This window comes from Lampetra planeri, chromosome 37 (assembly GCF_965212315.1).
Source record: "Lampetra planeri chromosome 37, kcLamPlan1.2.h2, whole genome shotgun sequence".
NCBI classification, from domain to species: Eukaryota; Metazoa; Chordata; class Hyperoartia; order Petromyzontiformes; family Petromyzontidae; genus Lampetra; species Lampetra planeri.
In genome coordinates this window covers 1,247,097-1,270,025 of record NC_136143.1, presented here as the reverse complement: position 1 = coordinate 1,270,025, position 22,929 = coordinate 1,247,097, and the positions used below count along the sequence as shown (strand labels likewise).

Genomic DNA, 22,929 nt, shown 5'->3' with positions numbered 1-22,929 from the left:
TGAGGCTTATCAGCCAGCGAGGCGCTGACAGCTTCGTTACAGCAAATACCTCGTGAATCGCAGGTGCACGCACACCCTCGTGCGCGCGCACACAAAGACAAAGATCCCCCGTGTAGCCTTCACAGGCTGTTTGGGGCGAGTGCTGTTAAGCGAGTAGCGCCTGCGAAGGCCGAAACGGCGCACGAGGGGGGGGGGGGTGGGTGGCCAGCACCACGCCCGACCACCTTTGTCTCTCCAGTAGCGATGTTTACACACCACACCAGGTACTCATTTGAGGCCCAGCCGACCTAGGGGAGGCCCAGGACCAGTTCAGATAATCTTCACTGGTGTTGATCGGGATCGGCTCAGATAGCGCTCGCCACTGATGTCAGCCGTGGCTCGGATCGTCGGCTTGATGCTCGGTTCACTAACCTCTGCGCCACCAGTCTCCACACGCGTGCACAAAGACACGAACACACACACATGCGCACACTAGCTGCATTACACGCATGCACAACAGACACGTGATCAACATCATCGTCGTTGTTGTTGCTGCTGTGTTTAAACACGTCCCATTTAGAACTCTCAAGGGCAGCGGTGCATCACCCAAACCCCCAGTCACGGAAGAGCCTCTGGGAATTGATGCCATAGAACTACTGCTGAATTCAAGTGATTTGTTATCCGCACGAGGGGCCCTGCTGCTGCTGCTGCCTGCCTGTCCCACGCCAGTTGGATAATTGTCTTATCTCTGACAGCTGGAATTCAGACCAATGAATCTGAACATCTGATGAAACATAATATTTACATGATACGGCCCTTTGGTCGACCCGTCCGAAACCATCGACTCGCGACTCTTGAGAACCCCGTTCAGCCACGGGGAGTTGGACACCCCGGATTCGATCCCAGAACCCCAGTGGAATCGGCTCGGCGCTCCGACGCCTAAAGCCACCCAGATCACAAGATCGAGAAAACTTCAACGCGGCCAAAGCCAGGGATGCCACCACCACCACCATCGCTGCGACCGCCAACATCACCACCGCAATCACCACTGCCACCACTGCTATCACCACTGCCATCATCACCATCATCACTGCCATCAACACCATCATCACCACCACTATCACCACCGCTATCACCACTGCCATCACCACCATCAACATTGCCACCACTGCCATCACCATTGCCACCATCATGACCGGTGGGAGGAGTGAGTATGGGGGTGCGGGGGGTGTTAATTCGACTCTTCACAACTAATGATCAATGCCCCACAGGGCACTTGAGTAAATCGCGATGATTTCCCAGCTTGGTCGTCTTCGTCATCTTGTGGAGGTGGGGGCGGGGGGGGGGGCGCTTTTGGTAGCGAAGCGGCACTGGGGGCCCGGCCGCTGTTGTCTCCCCATCGGCAACATTCAGGGGAACGCACCAGGCACCCATTTGAGGCCAAGTCGAGCTAAATGAGGCCCACTTTAAAGGACGCAAGCTCCCCTCTTGTGTCCCACACAGACGGTTGAGGCGATGCCGTTAGCGAGCAGCTGTCAGGGCCGGCACGGTGCACGGGCTGGGTGCGTGACCGGCAGCAAACCCGGCCACCTTTGTCTCCCCGGGCAACTCAGGGCCGAGTCGACCTAGTGGAGGCCCGGGAATGGTGCGGGGATACATCACATGTCGGCCCTGGCCGGGGATCGAACTCGGGTCTACCACGCACGAAATAACAAAACAACTCTAAAACACACAGACACACACAGACACACACAGTCCTTTATTATTTATTTTGCTATTTTTGTCGCAGAGTAATTTATCATGAACGACCGGTTAGGCATCGTCAATGCAGCCGTCGTGGTGATTATTGCTGCTGCTGTTATCGTGCGAGTGAGTCTGTGCATGCCTTCTTCCATTGTCAGTGCCAAACACCATGCACGTACGCGTGTGTGTGTGTACTTGTGTGTGTGCATGTGTGTGTACGTGTATATACGTGTGTGTGCGAGTGTTTAAATGAGTGTTAATGCAAGGGTGTGTTAGTGCGAGTGTGTGCGTGAGAGTGTGTGCGTGAGAGTGTGAGCGTGAGTGTGTGTGAGTGAGTACAGCACGCGTATCACATTTCACGTCGTATACACCACCGCGGGGCTCCGGCGGCTTCGTCAATTCATCTCTCACAAAGACAAATATCCCCCATGTAGCCTTAACAGACTGTTGTGGCAAGTGCTGTTAACGAGGGAGTGGGTGGCCAGCACCACGCCCGGCCGCCTTTGTCTCCCGAGTGGCGATGCTTACTACACACCGCACCAGGTACTCATTTGAGGCTGAGTCGACCTAGGGGACGCCCAGGACCAGTTCAGGAAATCGTCACCGGTGTTGGCCGTGAGCGGGAATCGAACTCTACCGCTCACCGAACACTGCGTACACTCACACCACGCAACGCATCAACTTCACACACGTCACACAAACACCGCAGCACAATTCTCTCTCTGCCCTGACGTCACCATTCGTCTCGATTACCCAGCGAGCCCCACACCGAGTCTCAGGAGTCATTCTCAGGAGGTTCCTGCCAGGTCTTCACAGCAGACGGGGAGGGGACTACTGCTGCGTAATTCCTGCTAAGTAATTTGCAGGTAACTCTTCGGTATTGGGATGTTGTTTGGCCAATAGCACCGTGGCGAGATATTAACTATTAATTGCCTCGCCTAGTATGCAGGAGGTCGTGGGGTCGATCCCAACCCTGCCGCCTGCTGCTGTATATTTGGAGTTTGCGGCGTCTCTCTCCTCGTGGTCGTGTGGATTTTTCTCCGGGTCCTCCGGTTTTTCCACCCTCCACGTTTAGTTTTAGTTCAATATCGTGCAGTTACATTTCATGGGGTTTTAGTTTTTATCAAAGCAAACCGGAGAACCCGGAGGAAACCCCGCGCCTTCGCGTCGCAGTCCGTGTCGTTCCGCACAATGTCCGACGTTTTGCTCACCGTGCAGCGAGCGTCCCCAGGAACAGAATCCTTTTTCAACCAAAAACGTTCCGAAGAAGTTCCCAGCACGTGGCACCGAAACGCCGGACATCGCTTGCCGCGACCCCAGAACGCACGCTACGACCCTAGGGTGGAGCGGCGGAGCAATGATTGACGTGCCCTGCGACCCGATTCACGGCCGTGGCAAATGTCAGCGGTTCCTGAACCGGTAATGGGTTCCCCTCTGTCTGCAAAACCACTTTGACCAGCGTGATGAAGTATGGTCAAACGCCGTGATCTGTCACGGAGACTCGCATCTCATTGGGGTGACCACATGGGGAACGTCACAAACGCAGCCACGTGGCGTGACGTCACCTCCTTGGCGCACGTCTTCGATTCGTCCCAATGCCAAAAACAACCTGTCCAGCTGCAGCCCTGTCACTCACGTGCCACCTGCTCCAGCCGACAGAGCGATCTGCAGCACACAGGGCGAGGTACGGATCCTGGACCGCGGAGTTTGGACTGCGCTGCAGCTATCGATGGGCAGGGTCACGCGATTGGCTATCCGTGAACATGTGGCCGTGATAGTTTTAATAGAGCAGTGGTGGCTCGTGTCCACCCACCCGCTCACCCACCCACCAGCTCACCCACCCGCCCGCTCACCCACCCACCCGCGCACCTGCCAACCGGATCGCTCACTCACTCCACTCTTGACCTGGTCACAATAAAGCCGCAATTCGCCCGTCAAAAAAACGCTCCTTCTGCTCGGCAAGAAAATCCGGTATTTAACGTCTCATTTGCAGCGAGTTGCTCGCTCCACCGGCACGAGAACGCGAGAAGCGTTGCGTGCGGGGAGGTGGGCGGGGAGGGGGGGGGCAGCGTTAGCGAGCCGAACCGCGAGCATCAACACGAAGCGGCGGGATGTGATCCACGGGCCACGCGGAATGTGCCACGGTGGCACCAGCTTTCCACAAAAACACATTCCGCTCCGCGATCCACGGCCGCTCGCCCTCGCCTAGCGGCGCCCATCGCGGCCCGTCCGTGCCGCCGGAGCCTGGACTTTAGTTGCGACGAGCGGGCGTGCCGACGGCCCTCACGAGAAGAAGAGAGTCCCTGCATGGGCACCGGCGGTGGAACAACGGCTGAAAAGTGCGCGCAGAAGCGTAGAGAGAGAGAGGGGGGGGCGCACGCTGCGAATGACTCCCGAGAGACGGAGAGAGGAGCGCGTGGATCAGAGGACACGCGCGGTGTAGAGACGGCATGGTGACCGTAGAGACGGCACGTGGCCGTGCCGTCTATACCTCCACGGCCGGCGGTGGAGGTGCACGGCGTCTCAAAGAAGAGAACGCCCTCGGGAGACGACGTTCACCGTGGAGATGGAGGGACGGATTCAGCTCGTACGCCGGCGCTAAATTGTTGCATCGGTAACTTTGCGAGGCCATAGGTCCCCCTCAGTCTCAAAGACAAAGATCCCCCGTGTAGCCTGATAAGACTGCTGGGCCAAGTGCTGTTAGCGAGAAGCAGGGCACACGAGGGGGGTGGGTGGCCAGCACCACGCCCGGCCGCCTTTGTCTCCCCAGCGTCGATGTTTTTACACACCGCACCAGGTACTAATTTGAGGCTGAGTCGACCCAGGGGACGCCCAGGACCAGTTCAAATAATCGTCAATGGTGTTGGCCTTAATCGAACTCGGGTCCCTGGGTTCATAGCGCAGCGCGCTAACCGCTGCACCAACGCTCCCCGCACCACCACCACCGCTGCCAGCATCTCCCTTCCCCCAGGGTGCCCCTCCATGGCCCGTCGTCTCTGTGGCCTGCCCTCCTCCACCCTGCACACGGGTCCCACCCATCACTACCTCCTCCACCACCACCACCTGCACCACCAGCTTCTCATCGTCATCATTATACTTGGGCTGTTCCAAAAACTAAGCAACCTCAGTCTATGTTTTGAAATCATCCTGGCAATACAACTGGGGTGTAACGCACAGGGTAATTATATCGATAGTTCTACAAAATATGGCTGAGGTATGAGATCGATGCGGGGTGTGACGTGCACACGCGACTGGAGGCACCATCGCCATCCCGGCGTGGACAGATTAGACACCGTGGTATATTTTACTCTCTCCCCTCCCTCTGTAATATTTCTCTCTCCTCTCCTCCGCTCAGTGCAAATCTGCATCTCTCTCTAGAGCGGTGTGTCTCTCTCTCGAGCTCTGCGGGATCGTCATCTCTGTCCGTCGGTGCCCGTCACTTTGCCTTCTCCGGCTTCTCTTTAGCAACGCCGAGTCCCGCACGGAATGCTGAAGTTTGGCTGAACAACCCCCATGACCGACACGGCACGGGATAGAGGCCTTCCACCAGCAGTGGGCCGACAGACGAGCTGGAAGTGATCGTGAACGAGCGTTACTCCAGACACGGCTAACACCATGGTCGATGCCAAACACAAACCTCGGCCCGAGGCTCTCCTGCCTTGCGCCACAGTGGGCCAGGGCGCTGTCACTCGCCCGACCGAACCCAACCCGTGGCATCTCCGATTCGCACGAAGGTGCCGCGCGGATTAAAAAGTGCGCACTGCAGACACGCGAGCCAGCCTGCAGCGATCGTGCACCACCTGCGCTTGCGCCTACGATTAGCACGGTTGGCTACGTACCGTGCGAAAGAAGTTCAACGGACATATGTACATCACGTGTTGCAGACAAATGCTCTAAACACGCGCTTCTAAATGCGGAGGAAAAAACTGGAGGACCCGGAGAAAAGTTCACGCGACCGCGGGGAGACAGACACCCAAACTCCAAATATGCAGGAGTCGGCGTTGGGATTGCACCCATGGCCTCCTGTGTAGCGGGCGAGGGAGTGAACATCTCCCGGCCACCGCGGCGCCCCTCATGACGCCATGAACCCGGCAACCCAGAAGCGGATTTAGAAATTTCCTGGCACACACTGACACACAGAGATAAAGATCCCCCGTATAGCCTGTGCACGCAGAGACACACGCATGCACACACGCACAGACACACGCACAGACACACGCACTGACACACACGCACGCACCCGACCTGTGTGTGTACGTGTGTACGTGTGTGTGTGTACGTGCGTGTGTACACGTGTGTACACGTGTTTACACGTGTGTGTACGTGCGCGTTACCACAGAACTGTCAACAATGAGCAGCGCCACCGCCGCCGCCTTCAAACAGCTCAGGCGTTATTGACACAGACGACGACGACGCCGCCGACGACGAGGACGAAGAGGACGACGAGGAGGAGGAGGCACCTAAGCCTAGAGTCAACACGGCAGGGGGGGTTGGGGGGGGGTTGGGGGGGGTTGGGGGGGGTTGCAGTGAAGGCGCGAGCGAGCGAGCGTCACCACGGCACCGTCCCGCGTGGCTCACCAACGACACGAGAGGCTAAATTGCGAGGGGCGAAAAAAATCGATTTCCAGCGTTTGCAATCAAACGCCGGTAACCGCCACGCGGCTCTCTGCCGTCTCGCACCTCGGGGCTGCCGACGAGGCCGGGGACATCGAGCGCTCGCCGCCGAGGCCCCGTCGAGCTCGGCGGCTCCGCTACGAGGATGACAGAGAGCATGCGCGGCGGTGGCGGCAGCGACAGCACAGGCACCGCGACGCCCAGCGTGGTGGTGGTGAAATATGGTCAAATAACGTGGGGGAAGGCCCCTAGCGCTGCAGTGGAGTGGGGGCAGAGTTGGCCGCTCGCGAGTTCCCAGGGCCCGCACGGCCCCTGCGTGTTCAGTCGCGCCGGCTCGGAGCGTTCCCACACCTCTTCTCCTCCTCCCTCTCTCTCTCACTACTTCAATCTCTCATTTTCCATCTCTCTCTCTCTTCCCATTTCTCTGCAGCTACATTTTCATCCAAGGTTATTCCCCCCCCCCCCCCCCCCACGAGTGCGGGCGTAGCTGTCGAGTTCACAGGTGGTGCAACTGCCCCCTCTCTCTCTCTCCTTCTCGACGTCGACCCCCTCTCCCATTTCCATTGCGGCCCTCCCAACCTCCCTCTCTCTCTCTGGCCTCTTCCATCGTCTCTGTCGTTGCGCTCTCTCTTTGCCGCCCGCTTCCTCCAATTTTATCTTTCCAACTCCGTCTCCCCCACGTCCCGTCCCTCCCATTTCTCTTCCTCCTCCTTCCTCCTCCTATACCCTCCACCACCACCTCCTCCAGCCTCCCCTCATCCCCCAGGTATGAGCGCCGCGCGCGATCAAAGGCACGGGGGATTAAAGAGAGAGCGAGGGAGACAGATAAAGAGAGAGCGAGGGAGAGAGATAAAGAGAGAGCGAGGGAGAGAGATAAAGAGAGAGCGAGGGAGCAAGGGAGGGAGAATCCGGTGGCTGCGCCTCGCGGCTCTGGATTAATCGCCGCCTCGACCCGTCCCGTCCCCCGCTCCCCCCGGATTATCTCCTCCTGCGCGAGACGGGGCACGCCCGCTCAAACGCACAGCTCGCAGCGACCCCATAGAGCTCCCATACAGAAACCCATAGAGCTCCCCATAGAGCTCCCATAGAGCTCCCAGCGGGAAGCGGAAGCCACAGAGGCTGAGTGCACCACGGATGACACCGACACGATTCATCACGAGTGTGGCGGTGGCTAGGTGATGTTGACTACCTCGCCTGGTATACGGGAGAGCGTGGGTTCACTCCCGACCCAGACGCCTGCTGCTTCTGTATATTTGGAGTCTGCGTGTCTCTCTCTCTCTCCATGGCCGCGTGGATTTTTTCTCTGGGGCCTCCATATTTTCCCTCCACATTTAGAAACACGATTCTAAAGTATTCTAAAAAAAGATCTATATAGCGAAGTCCCACTGAGCTGGTAAAAAAAAAATAGTTTCTAGTTTAGTTTCAGGTTACGTCGGGTCGATGTGATGATGTCAATTACAGCCAATGCCCTCCACCACCCGACACAGACACAGCCACAGCCTTGAGGGCCCAGAGAATCCAATCTCTCACATCACTTGATGCAAGACGTCTACATAGGGCTCTGCTCATTCATAAAATCCTCATTGGCAAATCTGCGCAATAGCTATTTCATTAACCCCCATTGCCAACCCCAAGAAACCGAAGACGTTCATCTAATTGCCTTCGGAACTATCCCAAGAACAAGAATTGGATCTCGTGACAAAGCCTCTCCTATTGCAGCAACAATGTTTTGGAACAACTTTGCTTCCTCCCTTAACATCGTAAATCTTCCTTCAAAAATATCCTGAAGCAGAAGATTAGATTGTGATTTGTTAAACTTTTTATGTGCCATTGTATTAAGCGACTGTGTTCTTGTTGTTATCTTCGTGTGGTCTGGGACTGTTTCTTGCTGTGGTTTTGCTGCCTTGCCAAATCTTGAGAATGTGTGTACTTTAAATGTGTACACTTTATCTATTTTTACGTAATTATTTTCAGTGATTTGCTTTCCTTTTGTATACTTTGCACTCCGATCGTTTTTTTCTGCATTGTTTGCTGTTGTAACTTTCTGACCCAACCCCCTCCTGGACATCTGTAAAAAAAGCTGCATAGCTCATCGGATTTCTCCTGGATAAATAAAGATTCTAAATATGTTGATCACTCGAGGGCTGACGACGATGACGACACCGCGGGGTGCCATCACCAGCGGAACGCCGTACGGAGCCGTCGCCGCACCGTGCCTCGCTCACAACCACCGGCTTTTGCCAAAAAACAAGAACCGATTCGGGGGGGGGGGATGTTTGTCGGGGTGACTGCTCGATCGGCTTGGCCGTGTCGGGTGGTAGAGGGTACACAACCCACACGGCCGTCTAAGCCACAAAGAACCCCAACTGGTGACGGGGGGTAGCCACGCGTCGCGTTACAACTGCTGGGGCAGAGTCACCGAAGTCTCACTGTGGGGGAACGTTTCCCACCCGACAGCATCGTTACGATTTACCTGTTGAGAAAGAGCGGGAATAACAACTCGTAACGTGCTGCCGTAACACTCGGCTGACCCAACCGCCCCGGGCGATGATGATGATGATGGCCTCAACGTCGCCTACATCCGACTTTACATCTCAACATCAAAGACTCGAGAGCGTTCGTCAACATCTCCGGCGGACGAGCGGCGCGCGCGTCTGCGTCGCAACCGCTGGACGACGTTCGCGGCTGCTCTGGAGGAGCGTCTGAAAGAGTGCGGCGAGAGTTCCCGTGGGTGCCGCCAATTTATTTATTTCCTGTGCAGGAGCGCGGCCCCCGACGACGGCACGAGGAGCGGTGGCGCGGCGGCCGAGCGCACACGCGTGCCGCACCGAACCTCGGGCCCCCAGGTTCGAATCCCGATCGCGGCTCGCTCGCCACACGCGAACCGCCGTCTCTTGCACGGCCAATCAGGGTGGGCAACGCCATCTCGTTTTCACGAGCGGCGGCCGGATGCGCGAACGGCCACAGGGAGCGCTGGCGCTGTGAAGCCGGCGAGTTCGGTTCGATTCCCGGCCACGGTGATCATCGTTGGCGGGCGACGGCGCAACATTCACCAACCCCCGCACTGACCGGCGAGGTGAAGTATGGTCATATCCGAACCAGGGTACACCCACGTTCGTCGAGCACGTAGACTTTTAATGGACACCCCGTGGTGGCGATCGGCCCGCGCCATCAACCCCGAGCAATCAGATGACACAATCGTTACGCCGAGGGGCATGGCCCTCAAGCACCCATTCATCCAGCGACGACGAACGGTTGGGGGTTGGTGGATCACAGAGGCATCGGCGAACGGATGGCGATTTAGAGCTACGCGCTGTGCTATCGCTCGCATTAAGCAATCGAATTGCTCTACCGATTGTCGGTTCAATAAACGGACCGATCGGATAACGCGAGCGCGGTTGGGAAAAACAAGCCTCGCCTACGTTCCCACGCACGAGCGTGCCGCAGGACGGGAGGCGATGGGCGCCGCTGGGTGACGTAGCGCCAGGCGTGGCTTGCACCGGGGGGTTTCCCGGCTTCACTAGGCAAGGGATGTGCGGTCGGCCGCCAAGTGGTAAAACCAACGGGGCTCCGCTTCAACAACAGCTGAATAAGTAATATTAAAAAAACAGTTTTTAAAACACGCTTTTATGAAATGTACTAGTAATGGCAGAACTCCACGAGTCCAGGAAGTGGCCCCGAAGCTTGCCATGACGTAAGGGACCGTGGCCAATTACAGCCAACCTCAGTTGACCGTGGACAATTAGACCCAAGCTGAAACTTAACATGTAAAAAAGAATGTTTAAAAAATATATTTTTTATTTTTTATGATACAATATAGAATTGTCATCAGTATGACATAAGTATAGCAAGTTTGCAGTCGATACCACATTGTGAAGTGGGTTAAAATTGAGTTACAAGATTTGAGGATACAACAACAACGACAACAACAGAGTGAGTTAAAAGAAAGCGTGTAATAAAAACTTCGGGGCCGCTGGGAGACGGTTGGGGTACGACAGTCGAGCAAGTAGGTTGACGAGGTTGCACAGGCAGGCTCAGACAACCAACACAAACAACCGCCAAGACTGATTACATCACCCATTTAGTTGATTAAAATGGGGGTGAGGGAGGCGGGGGGGGTCCATCGACGCGCGCACGCATCCACACGCGTACAGAAGCAGCGACAGCCCTGCTACCGCCCGGTGGGGCTTCGAGTGATTTACGATCTCCCCCGCCACCTCCCGCCACCCCCCGCCACCCCGTATAAATAACTCAGAGGCACGCGGTGGTGGTGGTAGGGCTTGGCGTGCCCCTCCCCTCCACCACGCCGCCCAACCGGAAACTTCTCCGAGAATCTAATAGAGCGGCTCGGTTCCCCCCCCCCCTCCCGAAGGAAGCTCCCCGCTGGGCACGCGGAGCGAAACGTCGGACGACTTCATGGCGGGCGACCCGCTGGGAAACGCGCGACCATGAAATCTGCGTCGGGCGCGTGCCCGCGTCGTTCCGTCCTACAGACAGGGTCACGTGGCGCTCGCACACGACACCTGACCCTCGCCACTCGCCAATAAACACTCACCACTCACAGAACACCTCTCACCTAACTGCACTCACAAGTTGCTACGAGGGCAGTGAGAATCCGGTTGAGGAACTCGTGGGCAATCCAGTCTATGATTTTGAAGTGGGGCTGCGGGCCCCACACACATACACACTCCGGGCTATGATTGCAAAACGATAGTGCGGATAAGCTGCGCCGAACCGACAAGCCAAATTATCAGGGTCATGGTCAATGTCCTCATTCTGTCCACAGCGGGGTCACTCACCGTGCGGGAGGGGCCAGTGCACGAGTGGGAGGGGCCAGTGCACGAGTGGGAGGGGCTAGTGCACGAGTGGGGGGGGTCAGTGCACGAGTGGGAGGGGCCAGTGTACGAGTGGGAGGGGCTAATGCACGAGTGGGAGGGGCCAGTGCACGAGTGGGAGGGGCCAGTGCACGAGTGGGAGGGGCCAGTGCACGAGTGGGAGGGGCCAGTGCACGAGTGGGAGGGGCTAGTGCACGAGTGGGAGGGGCCAGTGCACGAGTGGGAGGAGCCAGTGCACGAGTGGGAGGGGCTGCTGTAAAGTAGGCGGGGCTGCCCGAGGGAGGGGCCCTGCCAGCTCACCGAGTGTGCCCCGGCTGAAGCTCCCAGAAAAACCGCAGCTTTCATATTAATCCGTGAATCATGGCGTCGTCACGCCCTGGGTGTTCGCCAGCGGGGGGGGGGCGCGGTGCGATGGAAGTGGCACATCAAAGGAGGCGCGCGGTGTCATCACCGCCGCTCTTCCGAGTCGTGGGGCAGCGTGCACCACGGACGCCTGAGCATGCACCCCCCCCCCCTCGTGTGTTTCCACAAGAGCACAATAGTCACCCCCTTATATCTTTTAAATGTTTCTCTAAGTTAACTTTGTAACTGGGCTCTGATCGGGCGCAACGCAAATCTGCCCGAGCCGACTCGCCGCACGCTGCAGACAATTTGTTAATTAACACCGAACTGCGTTTGTGCAATATCCTCGATTTCCCAATTGGACGCAGTTTTATTTGAACAGATTTCTCTTTGCTTATTTGCTTCATTGCTGCAGCTTATTTGAATTGTTTTTATTTTTTATTTTGGGGACCAGTCCACGCTTGCAATGGAGACGTCTACCCTCGTCTCCTCCGGATAATTAAACAAAATTAAGCTTGAAACGAACTCTGGCACCCACAGAACAAAGCGCGAATCCGAAACCACAACTTGGCGACATTAAAAAGCTACAAATCACAACCCTTGCTGGCATCAGATAAACTCTGCCCGGGGTAAAGTCCCTTGCATTGCACGGTTGGCAATGGGAAATATTGATCTTGGAAGGGAACAAACTTAAACTTTGAAAAGTGACTCTACGGGTTAGCCGCGGAGCGCCCGAGCACGTCGCTCGGCATTGCGCGTCCCGACGCTTGGCGCCAGGAGCCCGGACGGTTTTATAGGGCGGCGATCGATTCGTTTCCTGCAGAAGCTCCCGGCCACGCACAACGAAACGTCGGGCGGAACGACGCGCGGGGCGATCGTCCGCGATCGAGGAAGCCGAACCGGGGACGGCGGTGCCGCGGACCGCTGCAGCGGACGAGCGGCACCGTGGGGTTGGGCGGCGCACACCGGGCCCACGCTTCGAAACCCTTCCTGCGACTACTCTCCCCATTAACTTTGTTGTCCTTCCACCAGACAGTGTTGTTGTGAGCTTTCACTTGGGCCGACACGGCCACGGGGGTGGGTGGGTGGGTGGGAGAGAGAGAGTGGCGTGGCGGAGGTAAGGAATGCAACCACGCACGCTGGAATCTTGTCCGAGCCGAACTAGGGAAGTCCCAGGCCAGCATGCGATACCAATTGGCACCGAGGGCGGGCAAGGTCACGAATCAGCCACTTGTCCGCACGTGCGCGTGCAGCTCCATGTCACTCCACACACAAATACAACGCTTCCCGTGACAACGATGACGAGGCCCCGTGACTGCTCGGGTTGGCCGGCGAGCCAGCGAGCTCGAGAACACTCGGCGGGGAGCCAGGAGGCCCTGGCCGCTGGCGGCGGTCGCTGCAGAGGAACGGTCCCAGCACAGGCGCCTCCAGTCCGCGGGCACAACAAGAACAACAACCACAACAACAACCACAACAACCTTCCCCCGGGAGCACCGTCCCTCGCACAGCAGCAACAACTTAGGAGGAATTCCCCCCCAGCATGCTTTGCACGTCAAGATGACATCGGCGTTCCCCCGGGCAATGATGGTGGTTGGCAGGCCTAGCAATTCGTTGAGCGACGTTCGAACCGGTCCTTGCTCCCCCCCTTCCCACTTCTCTCCAGCCCCAGAGTAGTGAAGTATGGTCAACCAACTCCGATCCCGTGCTGTGGAGGCGAGGGTTGGTGGATCACGTAGAGATGTGCGAAACTGCCAGGCCGCGCTGGGCTGCACGAGGCGGTTCAGACACGTGCGGTACGTACAGTGGTTGGGTTTCTGAATCCATCTGTGCGGGGTGTGGAACCCCTGTAATCATGGCGGGTTTTCTCCGGGCCCTTCGCTCCCCTCCCACGGGAAGCCAAACTCGGTCATGAGGAGTTGACCAAACATCCCAATGCAGGCCCTCCTGAAACAGCACGATGCCTCAGCCTTCCCTGGATAAACCGAGGTAAATCTTACGATTCGACTGCAGCGCATTACGCACGCAGCCCCCGCGCCCCTCTCCCTGCCAGACTTCCCCCACACCTCGCGCCGGTGCCACCACGGACGATAGCGGTGACCCAGCGCGGCACGGAGGCGCCGGGTGGACTCCGCGAGAGCCGCAGGACAGGCTCGAGAGACACAGCGCGACGAGGCCGTGAAGTGAAACCTCGTCGTCCTCTGCACCATCTCCCGATCGTTTCACAATACGCGCCGCTAGTCCGTCGATAATGCCGCTTCCCCCCCCCCCCCCCGTGTGGGGGGGGGGCCTTGAGAATGCAGAGCGTAGAGCGGACATCGTTTCGTGCCATGGCTCTTGTTCACTGTGCACAGGAAGGCCACTCTCACCTCTCCCTGGCCTCTCTGAGGGCCGTCGCCCGAAACAACGCCCGCGACGCAGGCCACAGCGTCGTTATTGACATGGCGCGTGTGGAGCTCTTTGTTGTGAACCGTGTTCGCGCACCCCTGTCTACAGCAGCATCACCAGATAATTAGTCCCATTATTTCAGCGCGGTATCTGTAAGCGGATCGCCCTGTAATTTACAGCCACGTGTGTGCACGTGCACACGCGCGCGCGTTCAAATTAAACTTCGTGTGCAGGATCAAGACGCCCCCTCCCCGCCTGCGAAGCCCGAGCGGCCGTCGGAAGGTTTCAGGGAGAAGGGAATTGGGCGGTTTGACCTTCGACCTCTTGTGGGAAGCATCGTCTCCTCCCCAGGTCCCCCGTGCATCAGAGCCTTGGGGCCGCCCGCCCGGGGCGAGCTCTCAGCTTGGTTACACAATGCATCGCCGTCATCGCCATCAGCCACGATCGATCCACTGCTGGACTGAGGCTCCCCCCACCCATCCAGCCCCTTCCCCGACGGCGCTCCGCCGGTTCTGCCACGCCGCCAATCTGCCGCGCCTGCAGCCAGCCGAGCCGATGTCCCCCTACGAGCGGAGGCGCCGCTTCCGCCAGCGGGAGCGCGAGCGCGTGCGCGCAGTTGCAGGGTTACACCTGGCGCGTTGGCGTTGGGTTTTTTCTCTGCTCCCGTCTAATATGTTCAGACAAAGACGCGCTTCATGGCGTGCCACGCCCAGCCGTCCCTAGCACCTCTCACTGCCGTCACCGTCGAGGTGGGAAGATGGGCGGCGCGAGAGAGCTCGTCACGGCGAGAGAGAGAGATGGGCAACTGCGATAAAGCCTCGATGATAAACGCGCTGACAAAAGACAAAGATGGCCCTTCAATCCGTCGGGACAAATATGGCACGCACAACGCATCGCGAGCACCGAGAAAGTCGGACACTGTGGTGGTGGTGGTGTTGTGGTGGTATCATTGTTGTTGGTGGTGTCATTGTTGTTGTTGGTGGTGGCGTTGTTCGGGGTTGGACCGCGTGCACACAGCGGCCCAGATAGCCGATGCCGGTGATGCTCACAATGTTCGCGATGTCACTCTCGCAAAACAGGTGCCCTAAGATTTTTCCGGATCAGAATTTGCGCCGAGCATGGGATCCGACTGAGCGAGACGACCGTAGCAGAGAGACTGGCGGCACGCGCATCACGGGACGGACCCCACGTGGTACGAACGACGCAGCAGCACAAGTTCGCAGATCGCAAGTCAAGAGAAAGCCCCGATCATTGTTTCGCAAGATCAGAGGGGCGATGGCATGCCGACGATGATGATGACAGAGCCAGGCCATGCTGATTAACGAGGCGGGCGCAGGCTCTTCCCGGTCAACTCCCTCTCCGCGTCTCGCTCCTATCGTCGACGTCTGCCCTCTTCCATCACCAGTGGAGGCAGTTTCCAATCAGCGGCGCTGGCACGGACGCTCGCGCGGGCGCTGGTGCCGGGGAAATCAACGGGTCATCCCCCAGTCCAATTCCTTCCCCTCCGCCCCCACCAACCACTCTTCGTATCCCGGTGACCGCACGCCCCTCTGGTCCGTGGGCCACGAGCGCAGTTGCACCGCCTGTGCGTTGGGAGTCGGCGCCGTGTTAATACGGACAGCTCAACGGAGGGGCTCGTCGCGTGGAAATTTATAGCGGCCAAACACTCTGAACGCGTGATGTCGATTCTAAATTTTGGAGAGAAGAACCGGAGGACCCGGAGAAGAATCCACGCGACCGCGGGGACAGAAAGAGAGGGAGACGCGCAGGCTCCAAAGAGACAACAGGTGTGAGGGTCGGGCTCGAACCCACAACCTCACGGATACCAGGCGAGGTAGTTAACATCACGACTCCAGGCGACAGCCTCATCAGGCTTTCGGCTGATGAGGCTGTCGCTGGTTGTAATCACCAGTGAAGCGTCACACTCGAGTTGTAAATGTCGTGGGTTTACTTTCCATTACACCGGTGTGCTGATCTAGTAACTAATTAGGATGTTTCGTTTACGTGACAAACCTTACCAAATTGCTGTGTCGGGTGGTGGTGGGATTAACGACATGCAATCTAACCCAAAAAAAACCTTTATTATGGATAATATCTGGGAATGTTAATGTCCCAGGAAAGAGATTTCTCAGAACAGCAGCTGCCCGACGCACACGAACGATCTCACACACACACAATCATCACCCACGCGCACACACCGCATCATTATCATTACACTAACACCATCATCATACACTACCACACTATACAATCCACTAAACTTGTTATTTTACCAGGTAAGGCTCTTTTTCAGAAGCTACCTGGCCACAGACGATAGCTCAACGAAGTGGCTGATCACGTGCAAATGTACAGCAGCCAAGAACTCAAAACGCGTGATGTTAATTCTAAATGTGGAGGGAAAACCCAGAGAAGCCGGAGAAAAATCCACGTGACCACGGGGAGAGGCACCGCAAACCCCAAATATACAGCACGCGATGGAACCCACGACCTCTTGCACACCAGGCGAGGGAGTTAACATCTCGCCATCATCATCATTGCATGCACACCATCACCATCACACACACCATCACGCACCACCGCACACCATCACCATCACCACTATCAAGCACGCAGCCATTTTGCACGCGGGCTCCGTATCCCATTGGAGAGGGGGACAAGGTGGGACAAGGGGGGACAAGGGGGGGGGGTGCGGGGAAATCAAAGAGGGGTGAGGGCGGAGTGGAAGCATTGAGAGCCAGGCACGCGGGGAGGCAGAGAGAGAGGGGGGGTCGGGATGAGGGCGACCGAGGGGCGTGACACGGGGAGACGCGCCCCCTCGGGCATTTCTAGGCCTCGGCAAGGTAAGGTAAAAGTTAAAAGGTAAAAACAACGAGCCTACCTTTACCCTTACCCCATACAAATTACTCGATTACAGGGTAATTACTAGGGAACTACACATGAACAAGGTTTATAACGGTAAATGCTAGGTAGACCGCTTTATTCATATAGAATACTCTCGATGATTCCAATTTTACACGCTTGTTGTCGTTGTTTGTTGTCATTGTTGTTGTCGTCGTTGACATCGTTGTTGTATCCTCAAATATTGTAACTAAATTTTTACCCACTTCCTAATGTGGTATCGACTGCAAACTTGGTATACTTATGTCATACTGATGACAACACTATATTCTATCATTAAAAAGATATATGTTTTTAAAAACATTTTACATGTTATGTTTCGGCTTGGGTCTAATTGTCCACACTCAACTGACGTTGGCTGTAAATCACCACGGCCCCTTACGTTATGGCAAGATTTGCGGCCACTTCCTGGAGTCGTGGAGTTCTGCCATTACTTGTACATTTCATAAAAGCGTGTTTTTTTAAGTTGTTTTAAATATTACTTATTAAATGGAAGCCACGGACTGCGCCACGGAGCTTTTAGTGGTAAACAAGGTACCGTATTTACCGGGTAATACTTCGCGCTTCCTTTACCCTACCGGGTAATTGGTCCGAGCTACCTTTACCCTACCCTTTACCTTACCCCTTGGCATGTCGACACCTTTACCCTTTACCCTTTTACCCGGTAAAAAGGGTAAATTACCTTACCTTGCCGAGGCCTAGGCATCGCCATCGTCGCGCGAGCTGTGACCCCCGTGCGAGACGCTCACAAGTAACAGCAGCACAACTAAATCGACAATAATACGCCAGCAGTAAGAATGTGCAGTCAGTTGTAGGTTCCCCGACGCGTCAGCCCGCCGCACGCCGGCGGGGATGCCAGCCAATGGGGATGGTTTTGCCATACTTCACCGCGCTGGTCAGTGCGGCCTCCCCAGAACCGGTGCAGATGTTGCTCTTCACCGACGTTTGCCGTGAACCGAACCGGGGTCGCCGAGTTCAAACGGCAGCGTGCGCGGAACCACGATTCCATCTCGGCAGACCCGGACAATATTTCAACACCCGGCACACCGCATCCAGTAACCCCCTCTCCCTCTCTCTCTCTCGCTGTGGCTGGTGGGCACGGGCCGATGACATCGACCGAGCAGCGACCCCGAGAAAATAATCCGTGCAGTATCATAGCCCCTGGGCACCACCTCGATGCCACCTCTCAGCCCATACACACACACAGACAAAGATTCTCCCGTGTAGCCCACACCGGCTGTTGGGGCAAGTGCTATTAGCGAGGCCACATGAAGGCTGGCAGGGCACACGAGGGGGGCGGCGTGGCCAGGAAACCACGCCACCACTGACATCGCTCGGCCCGACCTTAGCCCCTGTGAGGAGCGCGTGTGTAAATATATGTTTATATATAATCCCCTGGTCTCCCCTGCACATTACGCCGCTTTGCCGGAGCGAGCCGTCGGCTGGTTACACACAATTCAGCATCAGCAGCAGCAGCAGCTATGATCGAGCCGCTGCTGGATGTAGGCCGTCGCCATCTTTCATGGTGCTGCGATGCGACGATTCACACCGAACTCATCGCACAGCAAACACCACCAATGCCCCCCCCAACACCAGCAATGCCCCACCAGGGACGTCCACCGCGGTGCTCGGAGCGTGCCCGGCTCCGCGGGGTCCACGACGCATCGGAACGAGCGGCGGACACGAGCTCGCTCAGCAGCGGCAGTGGCAGCAGCCTCCACACGTTCGGCAATAACGCCGCCCCAACCGGGGAATATGATCTAATATGCAACGGTTCGGGCAATGGCCCTTCGTCATAGCAGAGAGACGCATGTACGCAGAACTTCCTTGGCATCGTACGTAGCCGGCCGCGCTCATCGGAGGTGCTGGGCCGAGTCGAGCTCCGCTCGTGCCGCCAACGACGAGCGGAAGTTCAAGCGAAGCGCCCCGGACGAACGCTCCGGGCGCGGCGCCTCTCGCCCACGAGCTCCTCCATCGTCACCGCCACCCGTGGCCAATCCACTGCTGGATGAAGGCGTCCCCTCGTCGTGTCGCTCATTCGGGATTATTTGAGCGGACTTCACCACGCTGGTGAGTCGCGGGTGGGTGGGTGGGGGGGTGCTGAGAAATCGCTCGCCCACGATGATGGCGCGGCAACCAAGAGCCGGCGAGGAATCCGGGTTCGGCGTGGGGCGAGACGACCATTGCGCCACCGCTCCCCCCGCCGCCCCTCCCAACCGGGGAAAGGTTACAGGACAATGTAATTGGTTTTTTGACCTTAGACTTTCAAAGAATATAGCGCTTGTGAGAACTCGAGGCGTGCGTCAGCTTCAAAGGCTACAACAAAGCCCCCCAAACTCTCGCGATTTTGCAAAGGGCCGGTTAATATTCGTCTTCATTAACCGCTTGGAGCGGTGGGACGGCGGTTTGCGCACTGCGCTGCTGAACTCTGGCCGGCCACGCCAGTCGGGTTCCAGGCCACAAGCCACCAGCAGCTCTGAATCGATCCTGGGTGGTGGCCCATAGCTCAAGACACCCGGAGTGACCAGCGTGGCGAAGTATTTAAATTATAACAATTTTATTTTACCAGGTAAGGCCCAATGAGTTTTGTAACTCTTTCATCAGAAGTGACCTGCCCATCACAAATGATTGGTCGACGACGTGGTTTATCATCATCACGTGGGAATGTAAAGTAGCAGCCAAATACTTCAGACGCATCGTTTCTGAATATGGAGGGGAACCCGTTCGGGTTCTCCGGTTTGTAACTGCAGGATAATCAACGAAACTAAAAGTGGAAAGGGAAAACCCGAGGAGCCACAGAAAAATCCACGCGACCACAGGAAGAGAGACACCGCAAACTCCAAATACACAGCAGCGGGCGTCGTCAGGCTCGGTATCAAACCCACGAACCTCCTGTAAAACAAGGCGAGGTAGTTGACATCTCCTAGCCACTCTGATGATGAGAGAGAGACGCAGACTCCAAATATACAGCAGGCGTCGATATTGAACCCACGACCTCCTGTAAACCAGGCGAGGTAGTTAACATCTCCTAGCGACCGTGATGAAGATCTATAGCCAAACGACCCAAACAACCGCCCCCTCATACAAGACCGTGTCCACGGCTTGGGTATTATATAGCGCCTTCATCCACACAGCATCGTGAGAGAGCGCTTGTAAATAACCCACGGCGTCATCCACCCGACACCGACTGCTGGAGACCCACACGGCCGTGGCTCGGAGTTCGTCTCGAGCCCCGTTTCTCAAAACAGGGGTCGCTGCTGCCTATAGCAGCAGCAGCAGGAATTCTCAGCCTGCGTGGCTCTTTCGGGAAACATCAAAGCGGACCCCGCCACCGGAGGGGAGGAGGGAGGGGAGGGCCCGGCTCACGCGGGGACGACGCCTCGGCCACGGGGACTCCACGAGGCGAGCTGCCAACTCGAGAGGGTCGTCGTACCCCGCCACGACGTCCGACGGTTCGCTCGCCGCGCCTCTCCGTTAACCGAATAGTTGCACGCGCAAGAGCGAGCCATCGTTCGGGCAGCTTATTTGCAATCGCGATCTGGAGCCCTCTGTGAATCTACTGCTGGATGGATAGAGTTGCTCCTCCCAAGAGTTCGTGAAGTATTTGTTCAGGGAATGCCGAACAACCGACATCACGTAGGCAGTCATCCAGCAGTGGATTGACAGGCCCTGTGATAAAAACACTGTGCAGAAATCCAGTCGCAGTAGGAAGACGCTACCCCACCCATCCGGCACGTGAAGCGAAACGTCGGACATCATTCCGAACAACACCTGGTGGTGCAACCCGAAAAACACACGTGGGACCTTTCCGTAGTACAACCTCGAAAAAACAAGCAGCAGCAACTACCACCATCAGACAAAGATCCCCCGTATAGCCTTCACAGACTGTTGGGGCAAGTGCTGTCAGCGAGCACATATAAAGGCCGGCATGACACACGAGTTGGTGGGTGGCCGCCTTTGTCTCCCCAGCGGCGATGTTTACCCACCGCACCAGGTACTCGTTTGAGGCCGAGTCGACCTAGTGGAGGCCCAGGACCGGTTCAGATAAATCATCACCGTTGGCCGTGAGCGAGAAATCGAACTCGACTCGTCGGATTCGTAGCGCAGCGTAGCGCTAACCACTGCACCACCGCTCCCCCACCACCACCAGCACCCCCCACAGGGCCGCGTCTCACCTGCAGGATCTTCCCCTCGGCCCCGCTCAGGGCCCCCGATCGGCTGTACGAGCCCTGCAGGTCGGTGGGCCGCGTGAGGTAGTTCCCGCTGCTGGGTCTCGGCTCGTACAGGATCACCTCGATGAGGGCCGCGTCCCGCCCGGGACTGACGGCCAGGGCGCACGAGGGCGGCGGCGCGAGCAGGAGGATGAGCAGCAGCAACGGCGGAGACGGCGGCGGCTGGGGAGACGGATGAGCACGGTGACGGTGGTGGTGGTGGTGGTGATGACGGTGGTGGCGGTGGTGATGTTGGTTGGGACGAGGTGAAGGTGGCAGCCCTAGGCTGCTGCTGCTGCTCGAGTCCGGCGGCAGCGTCATCATCGCTCGCCGCTCTCCCACCTTCCCCACCGCATACTGCGCATCAGCAATGCCGTGGCCTCTCGTGCAGGGGCCGTGGTGGTGCCCTGGATGCTTCCGCCCCGCGTTCAACAACAACGGGCGCAGCAGCGGCAGCGGTGGTCGGTAGCGCGCCCTCAATCACCACGATTCAGACAACGAACGCGGACGGAAATAGCATTAACGTTGATAATCGACTATTCATCGTTAAATAACCGCGAGTCGGACACTAGTTCTTCGGCTGCTAGTTCCACGTCCGCTGAGAATTGGCGCTGGTGCCGCGCGTTCCCCGGTTTGTCGCCGCGCGCGCGGAGCTCCGCTGGTTCCTGGCCGTGCGCGGTATCGATCACATCGCCTCCTCCTCCTCGCTCCCTCGCCCTGCGCAGCCGCGGCCGCTGCGAATCTCTGCGCGCCTCTCGCGACGTCTCCTTCGCGGCGGCTCCTCCGATCCTCGCTCCCCGCTGAGATGGAGCGGCCGGAGCGCCCCAGTCGATCGTGAAATCCGCAGCTCCCCCCCCCGCTCCTCTGCTCCGTGACTCTCCTCTGTTGCGTGTCTCTCCTCCTCTGTTGCGTGTCTCTCCTCCTCTGTTGCGTGTCTCTCCTCCTCTGTTGCGTGTCTCTCCTCCTCTGTTGCGTGTCTCTCCTCCTCTGTTGCGTGTCTCTCCTCCTCTGTTGCGCCGCCGCCTTCCCAGCAAGCGGCACGGAACCCGCGGACTGGATTCCGCGGACTCGGAACTCCGCGGCGGACCCGGACTCGTCGGAACGTGGTCGACGTCCTCCCCCCACCACCACCACCCCCCACGGGGTTGTCGCCTTCGCCAAAGAGCACAGGGCCCAGGGCGGGCGAGAAAGAGAGGAGAGAGATTGGGAAGAGTGTCAGCGGGCGACGCAGCGAGCTGACAACACGGAGAGAGAGAGAGGAGGGTAGGGGAGGGAGAGAGAGAGAGAGGCAGGGAGGGAGAGGGAGAGAGAGAGAGGCAGGGAGGGAGAGAGTTGTGGGGCTGGAGGGGGGAGGAGGATTGGGGCAGGGAGGGGACGGCGAATTAAAGAGAGCGAGGGGGGGGGCGCGGGGCGAGTGGGGGGACGCGGGAGGCAGGCGGCGCCCGCCCCTTTGATCTCGGTCACATGACACTGAGCACCCGAAGCAGCCTCCTCTCTCTACTCCCCCACCCCCAACCGCGAACCCCCCTCCATCCCTCCCCCCTCCATTACTTCCCCCTCCCTCCACCGCACAGAGCACACAGCCCAAACAATCCAACTCGCGCCCCCCCTCTCTCTCACACAGCGCTCTCCCACCCATGCACCCCCTCCCTCCCTCCCAGCCTCCCAGAACCAACAACCCCCCCTCACCCACCCATCCCCCACCCCAAACCAGCAGCCCCCTCCCCTCCACCCACCACAAACCAGCCCTCCTCCAACTCACACTCACACACACTCTCACACACTCACACACATTCACACACACACATTCACACACACTCACACACACATTCACACACTCACACACACTCACATTCACACACATTCACACACACTCACACACACATTCACACACACACTCACACACATTCACACACACTCAC

The 22,929-nt window shown here is 57.7% G+C and overlaps 1 protein-coding gene across 3 annotated transcripts in view; it reads right to left on the bottom strand.

Moving 5' to 3' along the window:
• Positions 1–22,344, bottom strand: part of LOC144730861 (uncharacterized) — a 114,768-nt gene extending 92,424 nt beyond the window's left edge. For all 3 annotated transcript variants that reach the window (XM_078611652.1, XM_078611653.1, XM_078611654.1), the window contains exon 1: positions 20,972–22,344. In XM_078611652.1, coding sequence (XP_078467778.1) covers positions 20,972–21,331 — 360 coding nt within the window. In that variant the 5' untranslated portion in view covers positions 21,332–22,344. The remainder of the gene's footprint in view (positions 1–20,971) is intronic.
• Between the last annotated feature and the right edge of the window lie 585 nt (positions 22,345–22,929).